Below are 25,372 nucleotides of genomic sequence, written 5' to 3'. Positions count from 1 at the left end.
GCAACAGTAGGTTTAGAGCCCTGGTTTCCCTGTCTCTGCACTCCCAGAGAGTCTCTTGCCCTAAAGCTTCCTTACTCAGGATATCTGTGAAGGTCCAAAGTATAATGTGAACTCTACCCCCAGGCTTTTTGGGGAGAGCCAGACAGACTGTGGCCCTCTGCCCTCCTTGTCCTGCCCCAGCTCAGTCCCATTACCCTTTCCTTATTCTTTGCTTCATAAATGCAGAGCTGTGGTGCTAGGTACAAGTCAACGGTCATGCCTACCTCTACCTCCCAGAAAACAATTTGGGGCCACTGACCTTGACTGGAAGACACAGATTGGGTGGGTGCTGATGTAAGTCCCTCGTCCAGGCCTCAGTCCCAGATGCCCCCGCCAGCCTTGGTCTGACTTACCACGGGGCCCAATTCAGAGGCCTCTTTTGTTTGACTTGCACAGAGCAGCCCCAGCTCACCGTTCCCACATGCCGAAGTTTCCCCACCATTCACTGGAAAGGCTGAAAAGCCCTCAGCTAATTGCGTTGGGCTGAAAATTACCACTTCCCTGCATGGGTTCCCCTGCTGCTGAGGACATTTGTGTCACTGCTGTATTTAGGGGGAACAAAGGCCCCCTGTGGGGAGAGCCCAGGTACGAATGTGGGATGGGGGGAGTAATTGCAGTCTCTCCAGGTGAAAGCCCCTGTTAAACTTCAGTAAGTCAATTAGGCTGGGGGGGAGGGCAGAGACCCCCAACAATAAACTGTTCCCACTAAGCAATTAAAGAAAATCATTTTAGCTTTGAGGACAGAAACTGCTTATTAGAAATTTTGTAGGTCCCCCCTTCTTCTCCACCTCAGCCCCCCCTTGGGGATGAAACAACAAAACGCCTTCCTCAATAGAAGTGTTTCTCCTCCTCCCACTCATTGTGTGGCCTGAAAGCACTTACTGTGGGAGGGCAGAGGGAGGGACAGACAGGCCAGGCCAAAGGGGGAGAAAATGGCAGGGGTTTAACACCTGGGCTGACCAAAAAGGATAACTGCCCAGGAAGGTTGGGAGAGAGACTTCTGTGGGGCGCAGTGCTTACAACACAGGTTGTGGGGCATGTATATATGGGATGTGCATGTGCCCACAGGCCCGCTTTCCTCTGCTGCCCAAGGAGTGGGTGCATCTGGGTGGATATGTGTGCAGCATCCTGGGTGCCTCCTTACCAAAAGGAATAAACACAAGCCGTGTGTGTGTGTGTGTGTGTGCGCGCGCGCGCGTGATTACATGTGTCTTCTCAGCAAAGGATGGCAAGGCTGAGAGATCCCAGCTGGGCATGCACCTCTTCCCAAGGCCGTGACTGCGCCCATGTTCTCTTACCTCCCAGGAGCCAAATACCAGTACCTGGGAGTTGAGCCATAGCATAGCTTTCTGCCTGGAATAGTCAGCAACTAAGGGCTGAATGGCTCGCAGCCACCTCCTGGCCCTGGGCTAGGAATGGTCTGGGGGGAGGAGTAATGGATGGACATGTTAATCTTCACAGTGTTCTTCCTCATGTTGCTTGAGTGGTGGTAAGGTGTGGGGACTCAGCAGAAAAGAAATCGGTGGCCTGGGATGTTTTCTTGATATGTGACTTGGCTCAAAGGCCTTATGGTGGGAGTCTCCAGTTGACACCCACTGCCCCACCCCCAAATTTCTGAGAAGTTCAGGATGGAAAGAAGGGTTGATTTTTTTTTTTTTTTAAATATATCTTTATTGATTTCAGAGAGAGGAAAGGAGATGGAGAGAGAGATATAGAAACATCAGTGATGAGAGAGTCATTGATCGGCTGCAGCCAGCAACCTGGGCATGTGCCCTGACCGGGAATCGAACCCCAGTCGCCTGGATCCCAGGTTGACGCTCAACCGCTGAGCCACGCCCGGTCGGGCAAGAAGGGTTGATCTTATCTTATCTTGAGAGGGTGATGGGGAGGGAGGTAGACTTATACATCAAAAGTCTATAATTTGGTCATTTACAGATGCGCATGCACGTGCACACCACAGATCACAGGTAGCGTAAGTACCACACCCCATCCTGCCCTAAATCTTGATACTTTCATGGAGGGCCTGGTGGCTCTGATGGCGGGCATGGCATTGAGTCAGGTAGTGCCCTGGCCCCAGTGCTTCCCTGTGGCTCATGATGTGTTTGGCCTTTATTTCAATGTTCCAAAGAGGTGAAATTAAACATTGAGGGGTTGACTTTTCCCAGAAAACAAATATGCCAAGTTATTTGCCTACCAAGGGGCCTTAGGAGGTACAATTAGGTGCCTACAGACTGCCAGTGGAGAGGCGAGGGCTGTTGACAAAGTCCTGAGCAGGAGCATGGAGGTAAGATTTTATGGAGAGCAAGAGCTGGTTAGAATTTGGGGATCTTGGGGTATGTGTGGAGTAGTTCAGAGAGGAGCAGGAATGGGCTGCTCACTGTGGCAGGCTCCACATGGTGGCTACCTGCAAGGAGATGGGTCTTCGGAGGAACCTGAAGCTCAAATACTTGTCATGTTTTGCTTCAATTATTTTATATGTGTGCATTTTATATGTAGATATATATACAGATACATACATATAAGTGTCTATTTATGTAATATATAGTGATATATTTATAGAGTTTTTATATGACATGATATCATTTATTTTAAGTTCCAGAATGTGGTTTTCCATGTATGGGCGGGTTTGGTTCCCTCACACCTCATTTCTGATTTATGACTTCAAATGTCTTTCTGACTTGGGGCCAGGTTTATTTTTTTTAAAAAGAGAGAGTGAGAGGGTTTTTTGGGACTGCTTTAGGTTGTGTGGGTTTTTTTGTTGTTTTTTTTAAGAAAAACAGAATTTTACGTGCTATGTGTGAGTTTTCTGTTTGGTTCCTCCTGCATTTTTTTTTTGTGTGTCACTGATTCACTCAGAGGGATTCAGCAGTGGAATATTCAAGTTTGCTCATATGGTCAGATTTATTTTTCCCTTGGTTTTTGGGCCATTAGTACTGGGTCAGGGTAGGAAAGGGATAAAAGAAGTTGTAACAAAGGAGTTGCTTGGGGTTAAGTTTTCAATAGTGTGCGTGTGTGTTTTTAAACTTTTAATTCTGAAAATATTTAAACATACACAAAGAGAAAATGGTAAAATTAATTTCTGTGTTTTCATCCCTATCTTAATTATTTTGTCCTTAATTCAAACTAGATAAATACCTGGAAGGTATCTTTAAGAGACCCATTTCTCAGATGCCAGGCACTGTCGTTGTTGAAAATAGAAGGGTCTGAGAGTGGACTACACTCTTTCCCATCAGAGTGCGCCTCGTGGTCGCCAGCAGAACTTTCCCTCTCATCAGTCTGTAAAAAAAGGATCCAAGAAGCCAGTTCTCTGAAGGCCGGGGCTTTCTGCCTTAGAAACTATAATGTCGCTCCTCTAGCAGCATCCCTGTTATTTGCTGTGCCCAGACTATCTCCTCACCAACTGCCGGGAGAGCGAGAGTGGTCCTGGCCTGGGTGTCAGAGAGCCTTCATCCTCCTTTTGAAGTTCCGGGCCCGCCCGTGCTGCCCCGTTTTAGCTGTTCTCTTCGAAGGCCGCCAGCTATTGGTTTCATGGTTGAGGTGTCTGTTCTTAGTCAGGCCTCAAGGTGTCCAGTCGGTGCTTGACAAAGCCCTTTGCTCATCTTTTAGTGAGGACATTTGGATGGGTGAGAAACCCATTAGCTACTGAATGAGGCACTGTAGTGGTCAGGACAAATTGGTTGTGACAGAAACCGAATTCACATTAACTTAAATAAAACCAGAAATGTTTAGCTGAGCAACCAAGTCAAAGGAAGAACCCAAATACAGCTGGTCTCAGGAATAACTGGACCCAGAAGCCATCGTGCTGCCAGGATTTTATATTTCTGAAGTGTTCATCTTTCTTTCTTCCTGGATCTTAACTCCTTCATTTTTCCCAGCTGACCAGCTTATTCTAAAGACTGCCAAGAGCTTCTGAGTTTGGCAGCTCATCACTTAAGTCATGGAGAGTGACTGGCTTCCAAAAATCTCAGGGAAGAGACTCATTGTCCCAGCTTGGGTCAACTGCCCACCTCTTGATCAGTTAACTGTGGCCAGAGAAAGGAGAGTGTGTAAGAACAGGGGAAATCTCTCAGGAATCACATGTGTGGAGGGATAGTGTAGGACAGACAGAACAATAGGCTCTATTATTTTCATAAAGGCCAAATTACTCCATGACACCCAGTCCCAAAGTGTCTATGTGGATGGCACTGCATTTAACCTCCTCTTCCTCCCTTCATTACTGGTTTGCTGATCAGAGATTTCTCCTTTGTAAGCTGTTGATGGTGTCCTTAGACAAAATTGTCACTTTCCTAGTTTGACATGCACAGGGAAGGACCCTGACTGCAGACATGCGAGGTTGGACAAATGAGCAGTGGCCCAGCACCCTCCCAGTGGGGCAGAGAGAGACTGGAGCCAAGTCCTGACCTGGCTGGTCCTCCAGAGGAAAAGGGCTAGCAAGCCCTTCCTGAGTTAGACTCTAGGAGTATAGTTTACCTTGTAGAATAGGATGGAAGACAAACACTCCTGCCCCTTCCCTCCTTAGTGCCATTGTCAAGAAGGCTGAAAATCTTGGGGAGGAACAAAGTTCAAGGTCAAAACTCTTGGTGCTGCTAATCTGGAAATCAGGAAGTTCCTTAGAATTTCACCTTCCTGAAAAGCCCTGTGGTGGAAGTCTTGCTTTATAAAAGGACCTTACTCAGTACCCTCACTTTTGTACTATCTCCAGCCTTATGATTTTTTCCACTTCCCCCCTGTAATGTAAGCCCCCATCTGTGTGGCCAGTGTGAGGACTCTGGAGCCCTTGTTGTCTCTCATCACAGGGAAGGAGTTGACAAAAGAGTTATTGGTTGGATTTGTACACCAAAGTTTGCTGTTGGCCCTCCTCTACACTGGAGACCTTTTTTGTTGAGGATAAGGTTTTACCTACTATGTATATAGACACACAGTCCTCTCTTTTCTTCTTGTCATGGCCTGTACATCTATAGCCCTGCTGTGTATAATTTATGATGCATAGCTGGCCCTATTGGTCTACCAACCTCCATGACACCCCTTTCTCTCTCCTTAGTACCCTTCACCCCCTGCAACAGCCTCATGGTAATGGTGGAAAATGCTGCAAGAATCAGACTAGGTTAAGGAGGGTAGAACTTCCCCTCCCCTTCTCCTTCCTCTGTCTTAATGGAAGAGAAGTGATTCTGGGATACAGATGGTGGTGGTGAATCTGTAGGTTGACACTCATGCCCTTTGCCTCCCTTTTTTCAACTTGCTGGATATCACCATAGAACTCCTTTTCATTGGTGGGTCATCAGGGCCTCTCTTTAAGCCTCGAAAGAGTTAGGAGGCCAGTTGATGAGAAAGGCCAGTAGTTATATGGTGGGTAGTCTAGATGGGCTCTTCTGCCCTTTGATTCCTTAGAGAGAACATCTTTCTATAAGGTCTTGATTGTACTTTGATACTTGTGAAATGAAAATGACTGTCTCATGTTGGTGCTTATGGAACATTTAGAATAAAAATAAAGCCAATATCTAGGGGCTCCATTGCTGGCCTAAATGTTTCAGTGGGTCAGGGACATAGGACCTCAGCATCATAGGTCACACAGATTTCTCTTTGGCCTGTCTTCATCTCTCTTCCCTATTGCTCCTGCCCAAGTCTGGATCAAGTGTGAGTCTTCTCTGTGGTTTGTTAATGTGGGTATGTTTAAAAGAATCAAATTTTAAAATAAATTTGTTGAGTTGGTGTTCTGATGATCTGTGTGGCTTGCCAGTCTAGCTCTGCTTTTCTCTCTGTAGAGCCACAGTTGATCCTAATGGTTCTTGTCATCCTTCCATCTCATGCCTTTATTCAAATGCCAGCCACTTATGTTCATCAGCAAACCTGAAAAGACACCAAAGCTTGTCTGGCCTAGTCTCCCCAGTAATCATCAGACCATACGGGCCACCCATGCCCAGGAGAAGATGTGAGCATCATGGTAGCCCAGGCTTTGGGCCTGACCACTACCATAATGCCAAAATTGACCACCTAAAAGGAAAAAGTGATTTGTTTTGAAGTTGTTTTGAAGAATATTTTTTACTTCAGGCTGGGGTAGGCATAGCAGCAACAGTCATTTGAGTACCCAGTTTGTACAAGGCACTGTTGTAGGGTAAGCCGTCACCTCGGCCTCTGTTGGACTCCCAGTGGAGTTCAGAAGCTCACCTGTTTGAAGATTATTGTTTACCTCTTTACAGAGAGGGTGGTTATGAAGCAGAAGTGTAGGGGAAGAGTACTGTAAGAGCAGGGTGAAATTGTGGAATTCTCTGAGGCAACTCTTTCCAGGCCCTAACCATTCGGAAGTAAAGACTATGTCAAGGGTGTTAGCCAGGTTCAAGATGGAGCCAAGTAACTACTTGGTTTGTGTGATATTCAGAATCTGAATTCAGATATTCAGAATTCAGGGCACCACCAACATGTGACCTTTATTTCAGGCAATATTCAAGGTGAATATTGTTATTACCATCTTTCTTTTAATTTCTCATTTTCTATTTTGTTATATTTTTGTACCTAAGTGATATATAAATATGTTTAATTGTAAAAAGTTCCAACAGTTTAAAATACATAGAATATAAACTAAAATCTGCTTCAGTTCCCTGTGGCCCCTCCACGTTGTTCTTTTTGTAGGAAGTCTGGTATGTATCACTCCAGATTTTTTCATTTGAAGCAAATAGCAGACATATAACTTCATGAATATGTATGTATGTATATTTACACACAAATGTAGGGTTTTGCTTTGTTTTAGGCTCACATTATGCACTTGTTCTGGAACTCGAATTCTCCCTCTACCTATGTGGTGCAGAGGTCCTTTGCTGTCAGAACACATATCTCTACCACACTTTCTTAACCGCTGCATTCTAGTTCCTAGTAAGGTGGGTGCACTGTAGTTTACTTAGCCATCCTGCTATTGATGGACACTTGGTTTCCTGTGGTTTGCTTTCTAAACAATGCCTCAGGACATGTCTGTGTACTTGCCTGTGTATATAGTAATGTATTTTTCTAGGAAAGATACTTAGAAAAGACTTGCTGGATTCAGGGGTAAATATGCAATGTGGTATTATTTACTATAGTCACCATGCTGTACATTACATCCCTATGACTTATTTATTTTTATAACTGAAAGTTTGTATCTTTTGATACCCTTCACCCTCAAACCCCCTCCCCTCTGGCAGCCATGAATCTGTTCTCTGTATTTATGAGCTTGTTTTTTTGTTTTGTTTTGATTTGTTTGTTTGTTTGTTTTTTAAACTTATAATAGTTACTTAAAAGCCTATCTTAGTTCTTCAATTTTAAAATGCCATCATTTCATATTTTAATACAATATGAGTTATAGCTAACATTTATCTTTTTTTCTTTTGTATTCACATATAAGTGAAATCATATGGTATTTGTCCTTCTCTAACTTATTTCACTTAGCATATGCCCTCAAGGCCCGTCCATGTTATCACAAATGGCAAGATTCCATTCCTTTTTATGGCCGAGTAGTATTCCATTGTATATATGAACTACAACTAGTTTACCCACTCATCCATTGATGGACACTTAGGTTGTTTCCATATTTGGCTACTGTGAATAATGCTGCAATGAACATGGGGTTGCATGTATCTTTTTTAAAGTGTTTTTGTTTTTTTTTCAGAAAAATACCCAGAAGTAGAGTTGCTAGATCATATGTTAGTCCTATTTTTAATTTTTTAAAGAACTTCCATACTGTTTTCCATAGTGGCTGCACTAATTTACATTTCCACTAACTGTTATTTCTTGTCTTTTTGATACTGTATAGCCATTCTAGTAGGGGTGAGATGATATCTCATTGTGGTTCTTATTTGAATTTCCCTGATGATTTGTGATGTTGAGCATCTTTTTATACACCTGTTGGCCATCTGTGTATCTTCTTTTGAAAAGTCTACTCTGGTCCTCTGCCCATTTTTTAATATGATTGTGGTTTGTTGTTGTTTGTTTGTTTTTTGCTGTTGAGTTGTGAGAGTTCTTTATATATTTTGGATATTAACCCCATATTGGATATATAATTGCAAATATTTTTCCCATTTTGTGGCTTGCCTTTTCATTTTTATTGATTGTTTCCTTTGTTATGCAGAAGCTTTGTAGTCTGATGTAGTCTCACTTGTTTATTTTTTCTTCTGTTGCCTTTGCTTTTGGAGTCAGAGCCAAAAAATTATTGCCAAGATTGATGTCAAGGAGCTTACCATTTATGTTTCTTCTAGGAGTTTTATGATTTCAGGGCTTACATTCGAGTCTTTAATCCACTGTGAGTTAATTTTTGTGTATGGTATTAGATAATAGTCTAGTTCATTCTTTTGCATGTGGCTATCCATGAAGAAACTGTCCTTTCCCCTTTGTATATTCTTGCCTCCTATGTTGTTTAAAAAAAAAAAAAAGGTCTTATTATCTTTTAGTTTGATGAATAAAATTGTGTTTACCTTCCCCTCCCTGGTCTTTAGTTCTGGGTATCTCCCCATCCCCACCTTTATAGGCAGGTGCTACTGTAGGTGGCAGGCCCCACAAGCGTGCTCCTGCCCCCATCGCTGATGTGACTCTTAGTCTTCTGGCCTGTGTGTGGCATTCAGGTGGCTGTTTCCCCAGCTTCAAGGTGAGACCTTTGTTGGAGAGAACAAGATTTCTTTGCCTCCTTTTTTTCCCCTTCCCAAGCACATCTATTTCCCTTCCCCTTGGGTGGCTCAGGGGGCCCTGATGGCTGGATCTTGGAAACTGGCTGCCTTACACTTTCACCTGCCCTGTCTCTCTTCTTCCTGACTTCTGTTGACCTCCTGTTCCCACTCCACTGGTCCCTCCCTCACAGTACTGCCACTGCACTACTGCTCCTGGCTTTCCTCACTGAGTGAGTTTGTGTGACCTTCGCACTGCATTCATGCTTTGGGACTTAGCTGCTGCGATGATGTCAGTGTCACAGGTTAGCAGATGGCAGCAGCAGCAATGAGACCTGACATGTTCTAATGACTCCCTCCTTCCCATCCTTGCTGGCTGAGCTGATGGAGGGGCAGGGGTTTCCTTGAAGCATTTTAGGAGGGGGCCAAGGAAAATAAGGTTTGGGAGGGTCCCAGGTGCCGATGAGGCTTGTGACCTTTGCTGCTATAATATCAGTGTTTCACAAGCGGGGCAGTTTAGGAGCCCACTTGCAGCCCATCAAAAATTGATTTAATTGCAATTTTTCCTCCAATTAGGAGCACTAGAGCCTGACTAATTGGAGTAATAGAGAGTAATAAGGCTCAGATAAAAAGCCTTCCACGGCGGCCTTTGTATCTTGTGTCAGTGCCTGTCAGAGGTCAGAGAGCTTGCATATTCTATTAGGCAGCCCAGCCTTCATTTGTACAAATTAGTTTACCCAACAGTAATTAAAATGCCAATGCGGGTTGAAGAGAACTGAATACACTTGATGGGCATGTTGGTGAATGATGTGACAGCTCTGGTGGCCTCCCTTGCCAAAGTGTGTCAGCCTCGGCTCAGAGGCGGCTGGGGCCTGGGCCAGCTGGGCGGCTCTGGGCCAGCCACGGGGCACAGCTGCTGAGCATGCCACTTCTGCTGCCCCTCCTCAGAGCCACTCTGTCTCTCCTTTCTTCTTCCAGGTGGAGTCATTTGTTCATTCATTCATTCAACAAGCATTGGAGTTTTCAGTATGTGTTAGGGATTGTACTAGGTGCTGGGAGAGAACTTATGGGGTAAGGGGTATAAAATCACTTGGGCTCTGGAATCAAGACTGACTGGGCTCAAATTCTAGTCCTCCTAGTTGCTCCTTGTGTGAGCTAGAGCAACTTACATTACCGCTCTGTGCCTCAATTTTCTTGTCTGTAAAATAGGGAAAGTAGAACTTACTGCACGGGGTTATGAAGATTAGATAGACTGATGCTTTTGAAACACTTGCTCAGAACCTGGCACCTAATAAGTGCTCAGTAAATTACTCATAATTAAGAGGGCCTAAAATAGGCCCACACCCAACTAATTTCCCTTCTTACTTTCCTCTCTCTTCTATATTTTGTTATTTCCTATTCCTCAATATGAGTACCAGAATCCCTAATTTTCCTGGTGTCTCTCTCTGATGTGAGGGCCCCTATGTCTACTTCTTGGGCCTGGTAATGATCTCTGTGACCAGGTTTGCCCGAGCTGGGGCCAGGGGGCCAGTAAGGTAGGTTGGGGATCTGGGCACAGAAGCAGAAACTGTAGAAGGCTGGCTTCTGGTAAAGGCTTTCTTGTCGAACAAGAGTAGAGTTTATGGAGTCAGACTGACTTTTAGACCCTCAAGCTGAGAGAGCTTGTGCACATGTGTATGTAAGATGAGAGAAAGTTTTAGGTACTGTTGGTATTTTTTTAATCTATTGTCTGGTTGTGTTGCTTATAAGGGACTTCACTGCCCCAGTATGGCTGTGTCATGTGCCATTCAGGTCTGAGTCTGCTGATTTGGGAATTATTCCTTTAAGAAGCAGAGGGACCCCTTTCACAGCCCATGTGACTAGTTTCTCAGCCTTGTTGGCTGTGAGCTCTGGAAGGTGCTTTCAGTTCAAGTCCATGGAATTGTCCTGAGTGCTTCTTCTGGGTCAGGCACTGTGCTGGGCACTAAAATACATAAGAGCCACCAGATAGTTCATGATCTCAAAGGAAACATGGGAAGATAACCCCCCAAAATACCACTTGTTCCAAGAAGGTGAGATCCAAGTGTGGTAGGGGCTCAGAGGAAGGATGGTCAAGCCACCTGGGCGCCAGCAGCTTCTGCCTCTGCCCATTTGGCACAGATCTGCTGTCCCTGTCCCCGGGCAACCCCCATGGGTTTGGGTTTGAGTCCTGGTGAGTGTCCCCAGTGGAAACTGGTTCCAAATCTGCTTGACTGTTGCTTATATGTTTTTTTACTGAGTGTCAAATCTGATTAAACTCTTAGGTCCTCATAAGTGCCAAGGGGACACTCTGCTTCCCCTCCTTCACTTCCTCCGTGCTTCACATGGTGAAGTGAGGGCAAAACAGCTTGTGGAAAGAATTATGCATGGGTGTCATACTCCAGCAACTGAGAAAGGCCTTTGTGGGGTATGAAGGTGAGAGGTACCTCTCATGGTGGCAGATGGACAGGGCCAGGGTGGGTGGGCGGACAAGAATAGAGCACAGGAGTCCCAGGTGAAGGTGTTCCCATCCCTACCCCAGCCTGCTGGCAGGTCAGAGCTGTGGGAGTACAGGGATTCAGGTTCTAGGTGCCTACCATCTCTCTTTTGACTTACCTGACGCTAACGTCAGAGACCTGCCACAGGCCTCCTTAAGAGATGTCTCTGCAGGCCCCCCTCACCTGGCCTCACATCTTCAAAAATCTGGAGAGCCCAATTGCCTGCTCCAACGATTTCCAAGTGGCTATTATGTTTCCAACCCAAGGTAATTGGCTTTACCAGTTATTAATGGATTACCCTCAAGAGAAAAATGTTGGAGGGAGGTAAGGACAATACCTCCTGGCTTAGTAGTTTGGGGCTTCACTGTGCAGCGGCCACTTCTCAGGCTGGGAGTCACTTGGGGCATGACAGAGTGGCTGTTTGGGCACACCACTCTAGTTTAGTGGCTGTTAGCACTCCCATGGGTGGAGACGAAGCTAGGATGATGGAGCATGTCCCTAGAGGAAGTCTTGGCTCGAGGCATAGAAGCCACAGGGTGTCTCACGAGGCCATTTTGTCAGTGTGGGGTTGAAAAGCAGACACCTGCCCCGCAATTTGGATTGTAAATCAGTGCCTTGGCCAATGCCTGCCCTAACATCTTCCCAGTCAGTAACTTGCAGGCCAACTCCCCCTCCCTCCTGCCCCCAGCCAAAGTCTCTGACTTCTTCAGAGCCCTCTCTGCGGAAATCCATCTCCCCCCTGACATGCTTGGGATCAGAGAGCCACAGGTGCTGGGCAGGGCCAGGGCGGATGGGCTGCTGCCCTGAATTGCTAACATGTCATTAGTATGTCCAGTCCCCTCCCCCTAGGCCTGACATGTAGGGACATGGCCCTTCCCTGCCCCAGGCTCCTGAGCGATACAACTGCTTTCAGCTCTCCTGCTTGCAGTTTAGGTTTTCAAGCCCTGGGTTCCTGTAGGCTTCCCTTCCCCACCCCTGCCAAATCCTCTAACAAAGGAGTGGCCTGGCACATAGGTTCAAGTTCTAGTCCTAGCACTACAGCCAGCCTAGCTCATTGCACTGATCCTTCTCACTGGGCTTGTGCCTGCAGATTGTATTTGTTGAACTTTTTAGGGATTTAAGAGACACTCTGGGAAAGACGGCCAGAATGTTCCTTCTCCCCTGCCTCTTGGCAATGTCTATCGTCCTCTAGACTCTGCTTGACTCCCATCCCACTCCACAGCAGCCCTGGCTGCCTGGCCCCTCACATTCTCTGCTCTCCCACCTTCATATACTGGCATTTCACCTATTTCATCTTTTCATATTGTTACTCACCTCTCACCATTTTCTTTCTCTCAGATTGGTGCCTTGACATCTGCCCTGTGCTTGTACCATATTACCAGATTCCCTGAGCTCTGAAAACCTTCAGGAGTGCCCCCCAGCCACCCTCAGCTCTGGAAGGACATTGCCTTCCAGCACCCAACAGCCTATTCCCAGGAGACCATTCCTGTGCCATGGCTTTGTGAACTTCATACAACTTAAGCCTGACAGGCTTGCTCTCCCTTGGACTCAGAGTAGCGCACCTAGAGATCTGTTTTTTATGGGGAGCAGAGACCATGCAACTAGGTCAGAGTGGCAAGCTCAGCCGTTGTTGAGCCTGTGGCTTCTCTGGCCAGGCAGCTCTGGGAAGTTGCAGCCCTCACCACACTTCCACTTGTCTTCCCACAACTCCTCTGATGGCTCTCTTGGCTGCTTCTCTCATCCTGGCTTAACCCCAGAACCCCCTGGAGAATGAGCACTGCACCTTCCATTCTGTAGCCATTTCCGCCACAAGTTCTGACAAGCCAGACCTGACTCTGCTCTCCTTTTGTTTGGCAGCTCTTTTGTGACAGGGACGGCTTGTTGTGGGCACTTCTCACCCCTGAGAATCTGGGACCTCAACAGGTAAGAGATTCCTGAGCCCACCATGGCTTGTGGTGGGGGTGGGGGTGGGGCTGGAGCTGCCAGGGAGGCAGTGGAGAGAGCTGGCTGAGCCAGCCCCTGCTTCAGTTGGTTGCCCAGTGGTCCAGGAGGAGGCTGGGAAAGACCCTTCTCCGAAACCCACTGACAGCCTCTGTTGTGGCACTTTTCATATGGAATTGTTCTGTTAGCTTGAGAAGACTGTTGAAGTAATTTATAATTGGTAAATAATTTCATGTAAAATTTATAACAACATTTTGGATTTATGATACTTTTTCTCTGAGGAGTGCCTGACTATGTGGCTACATAAAAGCCCATCTATCCTCAGAGGTGATTTTTTTCAAAAAAAAAGAAATTTTGGAAGTGGCCTACAGATCCATAAAAAGAATTCTATAGAACAGTTACAATATAGACAGGTTTTAGTCACAATTCTTTGCCTTGGCAGGCGTGACATATTCCCATCTGATTATCTGCCATTCTATTTGCATGGTTTTAAAAAACTTTTTAGTTTGAAATAATTATAGATTCATAGGAAGTAACATCTTGCATAATATAATATCAAAACCAGGAAATTGACACTGGTACAGTCCACAGACCTTTATTCAGATTGCACTTGTGTGCATGTGTGCACATACGCGTGTCCGTAGGTGTAGTTCTTTGCAATTCAGGTGTGTAGATTCAGGTAACCACTGCTACAATCAAGATACAGAACTGTTTGTTCCATCAGCAAAAAGATCCCTCATGTACCCTTCATAGTCGTACCCTTCATCCTCCACTCCGTTGTCCGTAACCCCTGGCATCCACTTGTGTTCTTTGTCACTATAATTTGGCAACTTTGAAGGTATTATGTAAATGAAATAATATAGTATGTAACCTTTTGAGATCACCCCCCCTTTAAATCAGCATAATTCTCCTGAGACTCATAGAAGTTGTTACACATATCAATAGCACTTTACTTTTTATTGCTAAGTAGTACATTCTTTGGTATGGATGTACCAAAGTTTCTTTCCCCATTGAACACAATTCACCCATTGAAGGACATTTGGGTTGATTTCAGATTTTTCACTATTGCAGATAGAGCTGTAATGAACATCTGTGTGTAGGCTTTTGTGTGGACTTAACAATTTAATTACTTTGGGGTTCATGCCCAGGAGTACAATTGCTGGGTCATTTGGTAAACGTATGTTTAGTTTTTTTACCTGCCAGACTGTTTTGAGTCTTTACCATTTTATATTCTGACTCCAATGTATGAAAGATCTAGTTTCTTCACATCCTCAATGGCATTTGGTATTGATGCTACTTTATTTTTTTTGCATCAAGTCTAAGAACTCTTCATCTCACCCTAGGCACCTACATTCTGGTTTCAGTGCCATAATTAGCAATGAGAGTGTGCTCATCTTGCCTTTCCCCTGCCTCAGTTGTTCTAGCTTGTCTTCTTTTCTCTCCATCTCCCCAGGAAAATGTTAGCTATATTTTTTTTCTGAAATATCCATTGTGTTGTCAGTCTTTGCAAAATATTTTTTTTTTATAACACATGAGGTAGCTTAATTAAATATGGTTTTCTCTACATTTTCTTGATGATCATATGACTGCAGGGGTAGGAAACTCACGACTTTACACTAAATACCACATTACATCTTTGGACAGCTCTGAGAGTTAGAATGCCTCCCGGTCATTGAGGGTTGATCTGCCTCCTGGAGGTACGATCCCAACAAGAAGCAAGTTGAACCTCTCCTCTGAAGACAGGCCTTTAGATTTCAGAAAACTTTGATCCTGCTCCTCTAGGATCCTCTCCTTTCTGGGGCCAAAAGTCTGGGGCCTTCAGTTGTTGCTCATAAACATAGTAGATCAGTTAGGGTGCTTTAGTCTATAAGCAATGAAGTCCTAATTCAAAGTGGCTCAAACAATAAAGGGATTATTATTGTCTTACATAGCAAGAAGTCCAGAAGTTGGATAGTTGGTTAGTTCTAGGATTGATGGGTTCAGTAGCTCAATGAGACCATGAGGCCCATTTTCTCCTCAGCTTTCTGCTTTGCCAACCCAGTCATGGTGGCTTTTGCCCTTTCCCACAGGCTTGTTTGCAGAAGGTCTTCCAGCTCATAAGGCACTATCCAAAGGGAAGAAGGAAGGAAGAGGACGGGTCCCTGCCTGGGGTCCCTTTTTAAGATGAGGAAGCCCTTCCTAGGAACCCCCATGCAGACTTGTTATATTTAGTGAGCCAAAAGTGTATTCCAGTACTCACCCTAAGCCAAACTCTGTCAAGTGAAATGGGATGACCAGTCAAGATTCACCTTCTGGGAAGAGCTCAGCTTCCTACCATGCACATTGGCAGTGGGGGAGGAGGAGGTAGGCACATAGAGTTTGGTCAGCAAGAAAGAAAGTGAGGAATAGCTAGATGGGTGACCTACCATGTTGGTCTCACACTGGTTTTCAGGACCATCCTCACCTGAAAATTTCTCTAACTTAACTGGTTTGATCCCTCTTGAAATGGGGTGTTCACAACTGAGTATTGAACATAGCAGGTGTGGGCTAATGAGTGGCAGGTGCTATCACTGCCCTTATTCCAGATCTTCTACTTTTGTTACTGTAGCTGATCGCATCACACTTTTGCCAGCATAGCTAAAACTTCCAACGGCTCCTTTGTTCTGTAGCCCCTGGCATGTTGGAGTTCCTGCAGGCTGTGAAAGTTATTCCCATGGTTCATTCTGCCAAACTCCTGCTACTGGCAACTTCTTGCATCTAATGGGGTTGGGGAAGAAGGAGCCCCTCCTCTGGTGTGTGATGGGGAGGCTGTGAGAAGTGACAGAGGGAGCACAGGCTGTGTGGTCAAATAGACCTGAGTTCTAGAACTAACTTAGCTGCTTATTCTAGGATCTAGGGGGCCTTTCTGGGCCTCAGTTTCCACATTTGTAAATGGGATTTAATTATCCCTACCTGATAGAACCAATATGAAAAAAAATTATTTTCAAAAAGTACTCACACAGTGCCTGTCACCTTGGGGGCAGTCAACCACTTTAAGCTGTCTCCTTCCCTCTCTTCCTACCCATCCACTGCTGTCTTCCACATTGGTACCATGGAGTTTGTGGAGGCTCACCCTTTCAACCCTCTAAACATTTGTGGCCTATGACCAGTGGAAGGGGAGAGGTGGTGAACCTGCTGACGTCATGGCATAGAGAAGGCTCTTGATAATAAGGCTGTAAGTCACAAAGATGGACCTTTCTGCTGAAGGTCAGTTTTACTGGACCTGGTCTTTGGCATCATCACTGGCTTGGGCCCAGATGGCGGACAAGCTAGCAAGGTGGGGGATACACCCCCATAGCCCAGCTCTGTCTTGAAGATTGAGTTGCCTCTTTTGCCTGTGGTTGCCTTGATGGGGTATATGCCTGGGCACAGATTTATGATCAGGATGGAGTTCTAAGGCACCAATCCTTGAACAACACGGTTTTTTACAGAACCCAAAAACAACCCAAATGAGATACAAGATAGTTACGACCTCAATTCTCACTGGAGCCAGACAAGAAACAGCCTCTGAACCCTCTGACCAGCCTGTGGCAGGGCTGCCCTGGGTATCATTCCCTTCTCTCTAGCCCCCATACTGCCCTCCTCACCACTGAGAGGAGCCAGGATTTGTTTAAACCTCTCTCCTGTCCCCAGGGGAGCTTGGAGGACCCAGTGGTGCAGGTATTGAGGGAAAGATGCCCTGATGGAGGCATCTGCTTTTGGTGGGAGGAAATGCATGGACAGGATGACTCTCTGTAGCTGTCTTTCCCAGAGAAGCCTGAGCAGATAATAAAGCTGTGTAGAAAATAGGATTAAGGTAATGAACAGGCAGGACAGAGTTTGATCTTTCAATAACGCAAAGCCTGACTGACAAGCCAATCTGGAAGGTGGAGCAACATTGCCGGCAGGACTCAGCAGTGGGGTGGTGTGCGGTGCTGGGTGGATTCTTTTGCTTTTAACCTGTCACCGCTGAAACTTGAGGAGCACTGGGATTTTCTCTTTTATGTGTGCAGTGACTTGGGGGGAAGGAGTACTGAGGGGCAGTTTTGCTCTGAGCACCACCTCTCCAGGAGCTGCCCTCAGGATGATGGTGGGGGCTGGGACACAGCTCAGAAGAGTAGGTGCCCTGCTGAGTATCAGTACTTTCTCATCCACGTGTCTCTCAGTATCATCCTCAGGCAGCCTAGCCTACTTACAGTACCTGGGGACGCCTCTCTCTCCTGGAGCTGGGGACCATGGGCTGGGCCCAATAATAGGATTTCTAACCTGTCTAAACCAGGCAGAAAGAAAGATGGAGTCCTTCATCCAACCTGGAGGTGCCAGCAGTGTTCCTGCTTCTGAGTGTAGATGTTCTTCAGACCCAGTCCCCAGCCCTCAGGGATGCCATCTTGATAGACAGTGCCAACAGCCAACCACTGAAGCATCCTTAAAGTGTCCTTAGCTAGGCCCTAGAGTCCCATCAGGCCTCAAGGTACTGTACCAAAGCCATCCTGTTCTAGAGGAATCAAGGCCCATCTTGTGTTCTCTGTCCACATTTGAGCAGGGCCCTTGGCCAGGCCCCAGGGAAGTGGGGACTGCCTCCTACCTGCTGGAAGGTGGGGGTAGGGGTGGATCTGACTGGCCTGAAATAATACCTACCCTCCTCTCAGGGCTTGTTCTTGCTGTGGGTTATACTTTTCTGCCAAGGAGCTTTTGAGCTGGATCTAGCATTGGTGCCTTGAGAGCAGGGCACAATGGTCACCCTGGTGGTGATGGGCAGCTGGGCAACAGGATGAAGAGGCCTGTGATCCCAGACCTGGAAGTGTCACAGTGGGTCCAGCCATAGCTCTAAGCCAGCCTGGGAACTGTCAGATAGGGAAGGGGGTAGGCGTGGGCTTTGGTGACCTGGCTACTCCTAGGGCATTAAGGGTTCAAGTCCTTAGCTAGGCACTGTGCCGCCCTGTATGTGTGTGACCATAGGCACAGCCCCTGCACATCTCCCCTCATCTCCCCTTCCGGCCAGGGTCATCCCCAGTTCCCCATTACTCCTCCATTTCCATCCTAAAGCCTCTGAATCTCCTTTCTCAATGAAGCTGGGTAGATAGGCTTCTCACACATTCTGACAGGGGCCCTCGGTTTTTCCCCTCTGAGCCTTTGCTCCACCTGACCCCTGTGCCTGGATTAACCCTTCTCTGCCTCCTGAAACTCTATTCACACTTCAGTATAAACAGCACCTCCATCATAAAGCCCACCTTGATCCTGACCCCTGTGGCTGGAGTTGGTAACCCTTAGAGCACTCATAGGGTCACCTATGGCCTGGTAAAACTCCCCCTTGGGCTGGAAATTTTATCTTGGGACCCTGGACTGAGCACAGGAGCTAAATATCAAAGCATCTCCTGGAGTTTGGAATGGCAAGGGTGCCTGGCTGCAGCCTATCTAACGATCTGCAGGAGGAACTGGTGTCCTGAGTGCAGGCTGGGCCACTCTGAGGGCACCATTAGTGCCCATCCCGTCCAGGTGTGGCTTTGTCTCTGCCCCAGGCCCTCCTCCTCTACCCAGGCAGGGGGCCTGGCCCTCAGTCAGGCTGATTATGGGAATTGCCCGTCTTTAAAGTACCTGCCTTATGCTTTGAAAGTATTGCTGACAGCTTTTTTCATTTTCTTTTTTCTTTACCTCTTTAAGGAACCCTGTAATTTCTTTCTCTTTCTTTCTCCCCCCCTTTCCTTTTTCTTTCTTGTCCCCTCTGTCCCCCTGAACTCTTTGAAATTGGCTCTCTGCCTACTGACACCAAACTGATACTTTGCGTTTCACTTCTCCTTATCCCTTTATGGCAACAGATGTTGAAATTTTGTATCCTTTTATCTGCCCGGCTGCCCCTTCCTATAATTACAGTCCCCTTGTTAGCAGTACAAAGTGGACTGCCTGGCCTTTGAGCCATTGTGTCTGAACACGTGTGCACGGGTGGGTGCTGGGGGCCGTGCACGCGTACACACATGCATGTGAGAGGCTGTGTGCTTGGCAAGGGCCCTTCTCTCTTTCCTGGTAGGGCCAGGGCAGACGAAGTTTTTGTGGACTTCTTGTCTCCACACTTTGTGGTTACATTTGGGACCTGTCTGCCTCCTGATTCTCTCTCTCCCCCCACCAGAGGGCTAGACTAGGACAACCACTCCTTGCTCAAAAGCCTCACAGCTCTCTGTCACTCGTGGAGTTTATGCCAACTGAGCAGTGTGCCCACCATGGTCTGGAAACTAGGTCATGCCATCTTGCCCCCCTCACAGACCCAAGTCTCTGACTAAACGAGATTGCCAACCAGGTGCCCCAGCTCCGTACTTTTGTTGTTGCTGGTCCTTCACCTGGGCCATCCCCTCTCTCCTGTCATTACCTGTCACTCGCTGAAGAATTGCTACATACAGCCAAAAATGATCTCTTATCTGTGCCCTCATAAAACTTTCTTTCATCTCTTTCTGGTGCCCACCAGGTCACAACTTGTATTGTTAGTTGGATACATGACCAACTTCTCTCCCTCACTTCTTACTTCTTATCTCCCTGAAGTTTCCATTAAGCACAATACCTTGTGTACAGAAGGTGCTCAATAAATGGTTGGTCAAAGAAAGGAAGAAAGGAAGGAGGGGGAGGAGGGAGAGAAAACCTCCCACTTTCTTAGCAATCATGTTGGATCCAGCTTATACCATCAGGCTGTCTCCTGGGAACAGAAAAGATGTAGAAAGGTGAACTGTTTGTCACCCTCCCATCCATTCCCTCCCCCAAAAGCCATTGTTGCATTTTGGGGTAGCACATGCAAGATGGCATGTCCTTATACCCAAACAGATTCAGGAATGAGCACCCATAGGACCTCCAGGATCATCAGGAACCCAGTATATTAACAGTGGCTGTAAAATGGTGTGTGGGCCACAGGCATTCTTAGATGTGGGCAGGGAAAGTGGGAGCTTAGGGGTATTTCAGGGCATTTTAGCACAGAAGGACTTTCTGTGGGCCGTGACTATGGTGGAAGTTTAGGCAGGCCAGGCTGGGGAAGGTGTTCAGAGGCTGGGATGAGAGTACTCAAGGGCGAGAGGGAGGAAAGAAGAGATGAGTGCAGGGCACCAGGCTTCCTGGCTCTTCAGAGCCCAGACTGAGGGGATGTTTCTGCCAGGGACTGCCTCACCCTGCCCGACTCTAGCCTGGCACTCAGGGCCTCTTCCAGGTCAGATATCCGAGTCTTTAGGGCTAGCACTTACCGTTAGCTTTCCCCATAAAAATGGTCATGGGGGTGGTCAGTGTCTTATTTAAATTTTTCTCCTCCCTGTCAGGAAGTTCCTCTCTGTCCTGCCACTTTCCTCCAGTGGAATTGCCTGGGCAGCAAGGTGGGTTGAGCCAGGGAGACCTGATTCCCTCTTCCAGGTTCCCTGGGATGAGGCCTCACATAGCCAGGCTGAACACATTCAGGCTGTCCTGCGGGCCTGGGCCTGGGGTGTGCATTCATCAGGCTCACAGGGGTAGCCCCATCTGTCTTTATCTTTCCCTGGGTCGAGAGAGAATTGCTGGAGTCATGCTTGGGAGAGGCTGGGTGTGGAGTGCCCCCACCCCCACCCCCACCCCAGCCCTCAGCGGCTTCTGGAGGCCCCGGCTTTGTGCACAGGAGTTGGAAGGGAATGGACTTTTTGTCTGGTCTTCTATAGTGACAGACCCGGCCCTTGCTCCAGTCTTGGCCCCGGGCTCTGAGCGGCAGCCCTATTCCCACACAAGTTGTTCGACAGCCAAGCCAGTGCACCCCCTCCCGCCCCCCACAGTGATAGGCCGAGAGGCATTCTTAACATTCTTTCCAGAGAAAAGGGGTGAAACGTCTGAATTTGGGGGTCACCATGTTATACAAATTGCAATCTAATCGTTTTTTTTACAAGAATACACTTGCAGTAAGAAAAGGAGCTTGGGAGGAGGGGCTGAGGAGACAGACAGCTTGTTTTGTCCCCCCTTTCCCCCCCCCAAAGTTTGGGGTTATTGTGGCTGGTCTCTCTTCGTCCACCACAGCAGTTGAGCCAGAGTTTTCTAGTTAAATTGGTCCTGGGGTAGGGGCCACAAAGGGCCCATGGTGCCATTTCTGTTTGTTTTCCCAAATCAAAACCCCAGCAGGGCTCCTATGGCACCGCTGGGCTGCTATTGGAAGAGAATAGCCATTTCCCAGAGCATGGTGTGTCAGTTTATGCTCTGAACTTAACCTCACGGGCGCTGCACAACAGAGCCTCACAGGCCCCGGGCCCAGAGGCAAGAGAAATTGTTATCTTTTTATTGGCCCATTTAAAGTGTGTGTGGCCATTTCAGAGAATCAGAGAACAGTGCAGCAGAAAGAAAACTCCTCAGCCCCTGGCCAGGCTGGGCTGGCAGACAAGAAATCCCCTTGGGACTTATCCTGGCCCCCAGGGGCTGATGCTCACTCTTGCCCTTGGGTCTCCCCCAGAGGGTAGAGTTCTGTGTTTCTTATTGTAGACGTTGTGGCATGACACTTTCCAGTGGCGGTTCAGACGCTGGGGCAGGGGCCCAGGTTGGCAACTTGGTCTGGGTGTGGCCCTTATGCTGCTGACCCTGCCTAGCCATGGGTGCCCAGCTCTCCTTCCCTCTCAACCCTGGGACCAGGGGTGGGCAGGTAGAGCCATGCTGGGCTTCACGCCCCCAACCCTACTGCCTTTCATCTTCTTTTTCAAACAGACAAACATGAAATTACTTCTATAGATTAAAGGGGAGAACTCCTCAGTCATTCCTGAAGGCCTCACTAATGGAGGGGGCAGAGCCCCCAATCTGGAAGGAGAGGGAGAACTATGGAGCAAAACAGCCCCTACCCGGTGTGCACAAATGTGCACGTGTACCCATGAGAGACAGGAAGAGAGAGACCAGCTGCTTTCAGCGCTCTGGCCTCTCCAGGGTGGGGGAATCATGGCTGGTGGCCCATCTAGGAAGGCAGGGCTTCCTGGGAGCCCAGGTCAGTGATCTCTAGGAGATACTGATCTGGAGAGGTGGCTTTCTGCCTGATCCTTCTCAGGATTCTCCCCAACACCCCCCCCCCGTCAACCCCCCCTCCACATAGGCTTATGTTCTACCCCGATAGAAAGAGTACTGCCCTGGGAAGGAGGCTGCGGGCAGGGGTGCTGACTTAGGGTCTAATGCCCCCACCGGGCAGCAACAGTGTTCCTTGCTGAGGATCACTTCTCTGTCTAGGGCTCAAGGGGAAAGGCAAAGCCTTCAGGGAAGATGGTGGCTCCACTGGGAAGAAGGGAGGTTGAGGATCAGCATCTGTGTGAGGTGGAAGGACTAGAGCTGAGGGCCATATTCACACATGTGACTGGCATCCTTGTCGGTCTTAAACCCTTTGATGAACACTGCTTGGGCCAAAGCTGGGCTGGTATGACCATGAGTCCTCCCCTCTCCATATCCAGGCCTCTTACCAGTGTGTCCCTGCGAAGTGTCCAAGGCCATGTTCGTCCTGTCATATCATGGAGAAGAGCCCAGCATCTCTTGGGTGAAGCTAAGGAATGGGGTCTGGAGGGTGCCCCTCTTTTCCTTTCCCCCAGTCATTCTGCAAATTCACTCTGTCCACCCATCCCCTGGCCACAGGGATTAGCGGGTGCACTTGATGTTGAGGGGTAGTTGCTAGGGCCAGGAGGCCCCCCTACATGGTTGCTAGGGGTCTGGCATCAGGCGAGGGGTCTGCCCACTGCCGCGGTCACGGAGGGAATTACACAGTCACAAAGAAATTGTTCTTCTCAGTAATCTGCTCTTGGCCACCGGGAGGGGTGAGGGTGGGGGAGCAAGCTGGAGCCCAGCAGGCTGGGGGCTGTGATCACAGAGGCGTGCTCGCCCCAGGCTGGGGGCCAGCCTGGCCGGGAACACCAGGGACCAGCCCGCTAAGCTGCTTTCTCAGCGATTTCTCTCCCCAGACACAAAGGTGTTTACTTGTTTTAACATCTCCTGGGACTCCCCTTCTCCCTTTGTGTGGTCTTTATCCCCAATGAGGTTTGAGCCCCAGATTACAGGCGGGGGAATTAAGGCATTGGACTCAGGCAGCTCAGAACTGCATGACCTGCAGGATCAAGGAGTATAAAGTAACCAAGTGTGTGTGCGTGAGGGGGGCCGACCCCTTCAGCAAGGCCCATTCATCGTCCTGAGGAGGAGAGACTGGGTGGCGGGTGGCCACTGTGCAGGTGTGATGGAGGGGCTGATGGCAGCTGATTGAGGCCGTTAGCTGGGGGGAGGGCCTGGGACTAGGATGTGAGGGGAGGGAGTCTGGGGTATCTCCTCCCTCAGCCCCCCCATTCATTCCTAAGGGAGTCTAATTCTAGCTCAGGAAGGAGAGCTGCATTTCCTCAGAGACTGATGCCATTTGGAGGTTCAAAGAATCTGTGTGGGCCAAGATGGGACAGTGGCTCATCCTGTGCCCCTCCTCTCTCCCCAGTGGGCAGCTGATGACACACCTGGGCAGTGACTTTCCCCCAGGTGCTGGGGTGCTGGACCTCATGTATGAGTCCCCTTTCACACTTCTGTCCTGTGGCTATGACACTTACGTTCGATACTGGGACCTCCGAGCCAGTGTCAGGTGAGTGTGCTGGGCAGGAGAACAGGTGGTGGGAGGCCTGTGCCAGTCTTGGTGGGAGAAAGTACAGAGACTCCCATGTCAGGGACTGGTAGGGAGCAGCTGGCAAGGTCAGGTCAAGCTTAGACTCCCCACCTTGGGCAGTCTTGGCCCTGAGGCCTGGGAGACTGTAGCCACCAGGCCCTGATAAGAGCCTTGGAAGTTGTCAGGGTGCCATCCCTCAGCATTCTGACCCAGCCTTTCTTGAGGCCTTTCTACCTCTCCAAGGCCTTATTAGTCCTGTGACATGTAGTCAGTTATGTGAAACACAAATGAGGGCATAGTCTACGCTGTGGCCTGGGGCTTGATGAGAAAGAGACCTTTACTAAGGATGCTTTCCCCCATTAAGGTTGGTTTTTAAAGAATTTGGTGATTCAGCTTCTCTCTCTCTCAGCCAGAATGGGGAAGTGGGGGTGGGGGTGGAGGGCACTCTGAAGCTCCCCCTACATCTCTTCTTCCTGGACAGGAAGTGTGTCATGGAGTGGGAGGAGCCCCACGACAGCACCCTATACTGCTTGCAGACAGATGGGAACCACTTGCTGGCTACAGGTTCCTCGTACTATGGCGTTGTGCGACTGTGGGACCGGCGCCAAAGGGCCTGCCTACACGTGAGCATCCTGCCTACCTCTCGCCTCCAGGAAGCCAGGACTCATTTTTATGGGCTGCACCTAAGAGTGGGTGTGCCTGGAGAGGGTGGGAGGAAGCGTACAATGGCGCCTAGCCCATTGCACTGGGCCTGGGAATCCTGGGTTCGGGCTCCATCACCTCTCACTCAGGACACTCTTGTCATTCTTGTGCCCTCCCTTGCAGGCCTTCCCGCTGACATCGACACCCCTGAGCAGTCCTGTGTACTGCCTGCGCTTTACCACCAAGCATCTGTATGCTGCTCTGTCTTACAATCTCCACGTCCTGGACTTTCAAAACCCGTGACAGTCAAGGCCACCTCAGCCTGTGGGCCCAGGAAGCCAGCTACTCAGGGACCTCTCCTGCTTGGAGGGTGCAGTAATAACTTCTCCCCACCCCCGTGCCTGTGCTCCCAGACCTGCGACCACAGTGCTTGGGCACTTGAGCTAAAGGCTGCTGACTCGTGGGAATCTGGAGTTACCCAAAGGCACAGTTCCTCCCAGGAACCAGTTGGAGAGAAGGGACCTGCTGCTTTAGGAGAGGCTGAACCCACTGGGCCTTCCTTTCCTGTTGGCCAGAGTAAGGATCTGGCCTGGAGAGGCCCCCACTGCACTTCACCCCTTCTTAGAGCCATTATAGCTTAAAGTTAGGTGAGGTGTGTGCTGGCCTTTCCAGTGGTCCCTTTCTGCCCTTTCCCTGGAAGGGTGGCTGCCAATACCACTGCTGGCACCAGCCCCTACCTCCTCAGTCAGACCCCACCTTTGACCAAGCTTTTTGAGCTGGGGACTCATTCCTGGGGCACTGTGGCCTGGTTTCCCTTTGAAACCAAGAAAGGACAAAGGGAACCCAGCAGTTTTGAGTGAGTTCTAAGCCAGCCCCGTTCTAGGCCAGCTGTTGAGACATGGTACAATGTTCATTTTTGTAAAAATAAAGCTTAATTGTTCACAGATCTGGTTCCTCACTGGCTGGGGAGTCCTGGGAGGCCCCAGGGAGAGGGGACAACAGATTCAAATTTGGGGATGTGCATGCTGGGTAAAGTGTAAGACCAGCCT

General features: G+C 48.4%; 1 protein-coding gene across 1 annotated transcript in view; it reads left to right on the top strand.

Moving 5' to 3' along the window:
* The window catches only part of FBXW4 (F-box and WD repeat domain containing 4), a 71,694-nt gene extending 46,427 nt beyond the window's left edge, over nucleotides 1-25,267 (top strand). Inside the window, exons 6-9 of the mRNA XM_087824525.1 lie at nucleotides 13,016-13,081; nucleotides 23,520-23,660; nucleotides 24,163-24,304; nucleotides 24,507-25,267. Coding sequence (XP_087680651.1) covers nucleotides 13,016-13,081; nucleotides 23,520-23,660; nucleotides 24,163-24,304; nucleotides 24,507-24,626 — 469 coding nt within the window. The 3' untranslated portion in view covers nucleotides 24,627-25,267. The remainder of the gene's footprint in view (nucleotides 1-13,015; nucleotides 13,082-23,519; nucleotides 23,661-24,162; nucleotides 24,305-24,506) is intronic.
* The last annotated feature ends 105 nt before the right edge of the window (nucleotides 25,268-25,372 follow it).

Source organism: Miniopterus natalensis, chromosome 14 (genome assembly GCF_054644295.1).
Source record: "Miniopterus natalensis isolate mMinNat1 chromosome 14, mMinNat1.hap1, whole genome shotgun sequence".
NCBI classification, from domain to species: Eukaryota; Metazoa; Chordata; class Mammalia; order Chiroptera; family Miniopteridae; genus Miniopterus; species Miniopterus natalensis.
The sequence above is the reverse complement of the archived record's forward strand: the minus strand, read 5'-3'. Positions and strand labels throughout refer to the sequence as shown.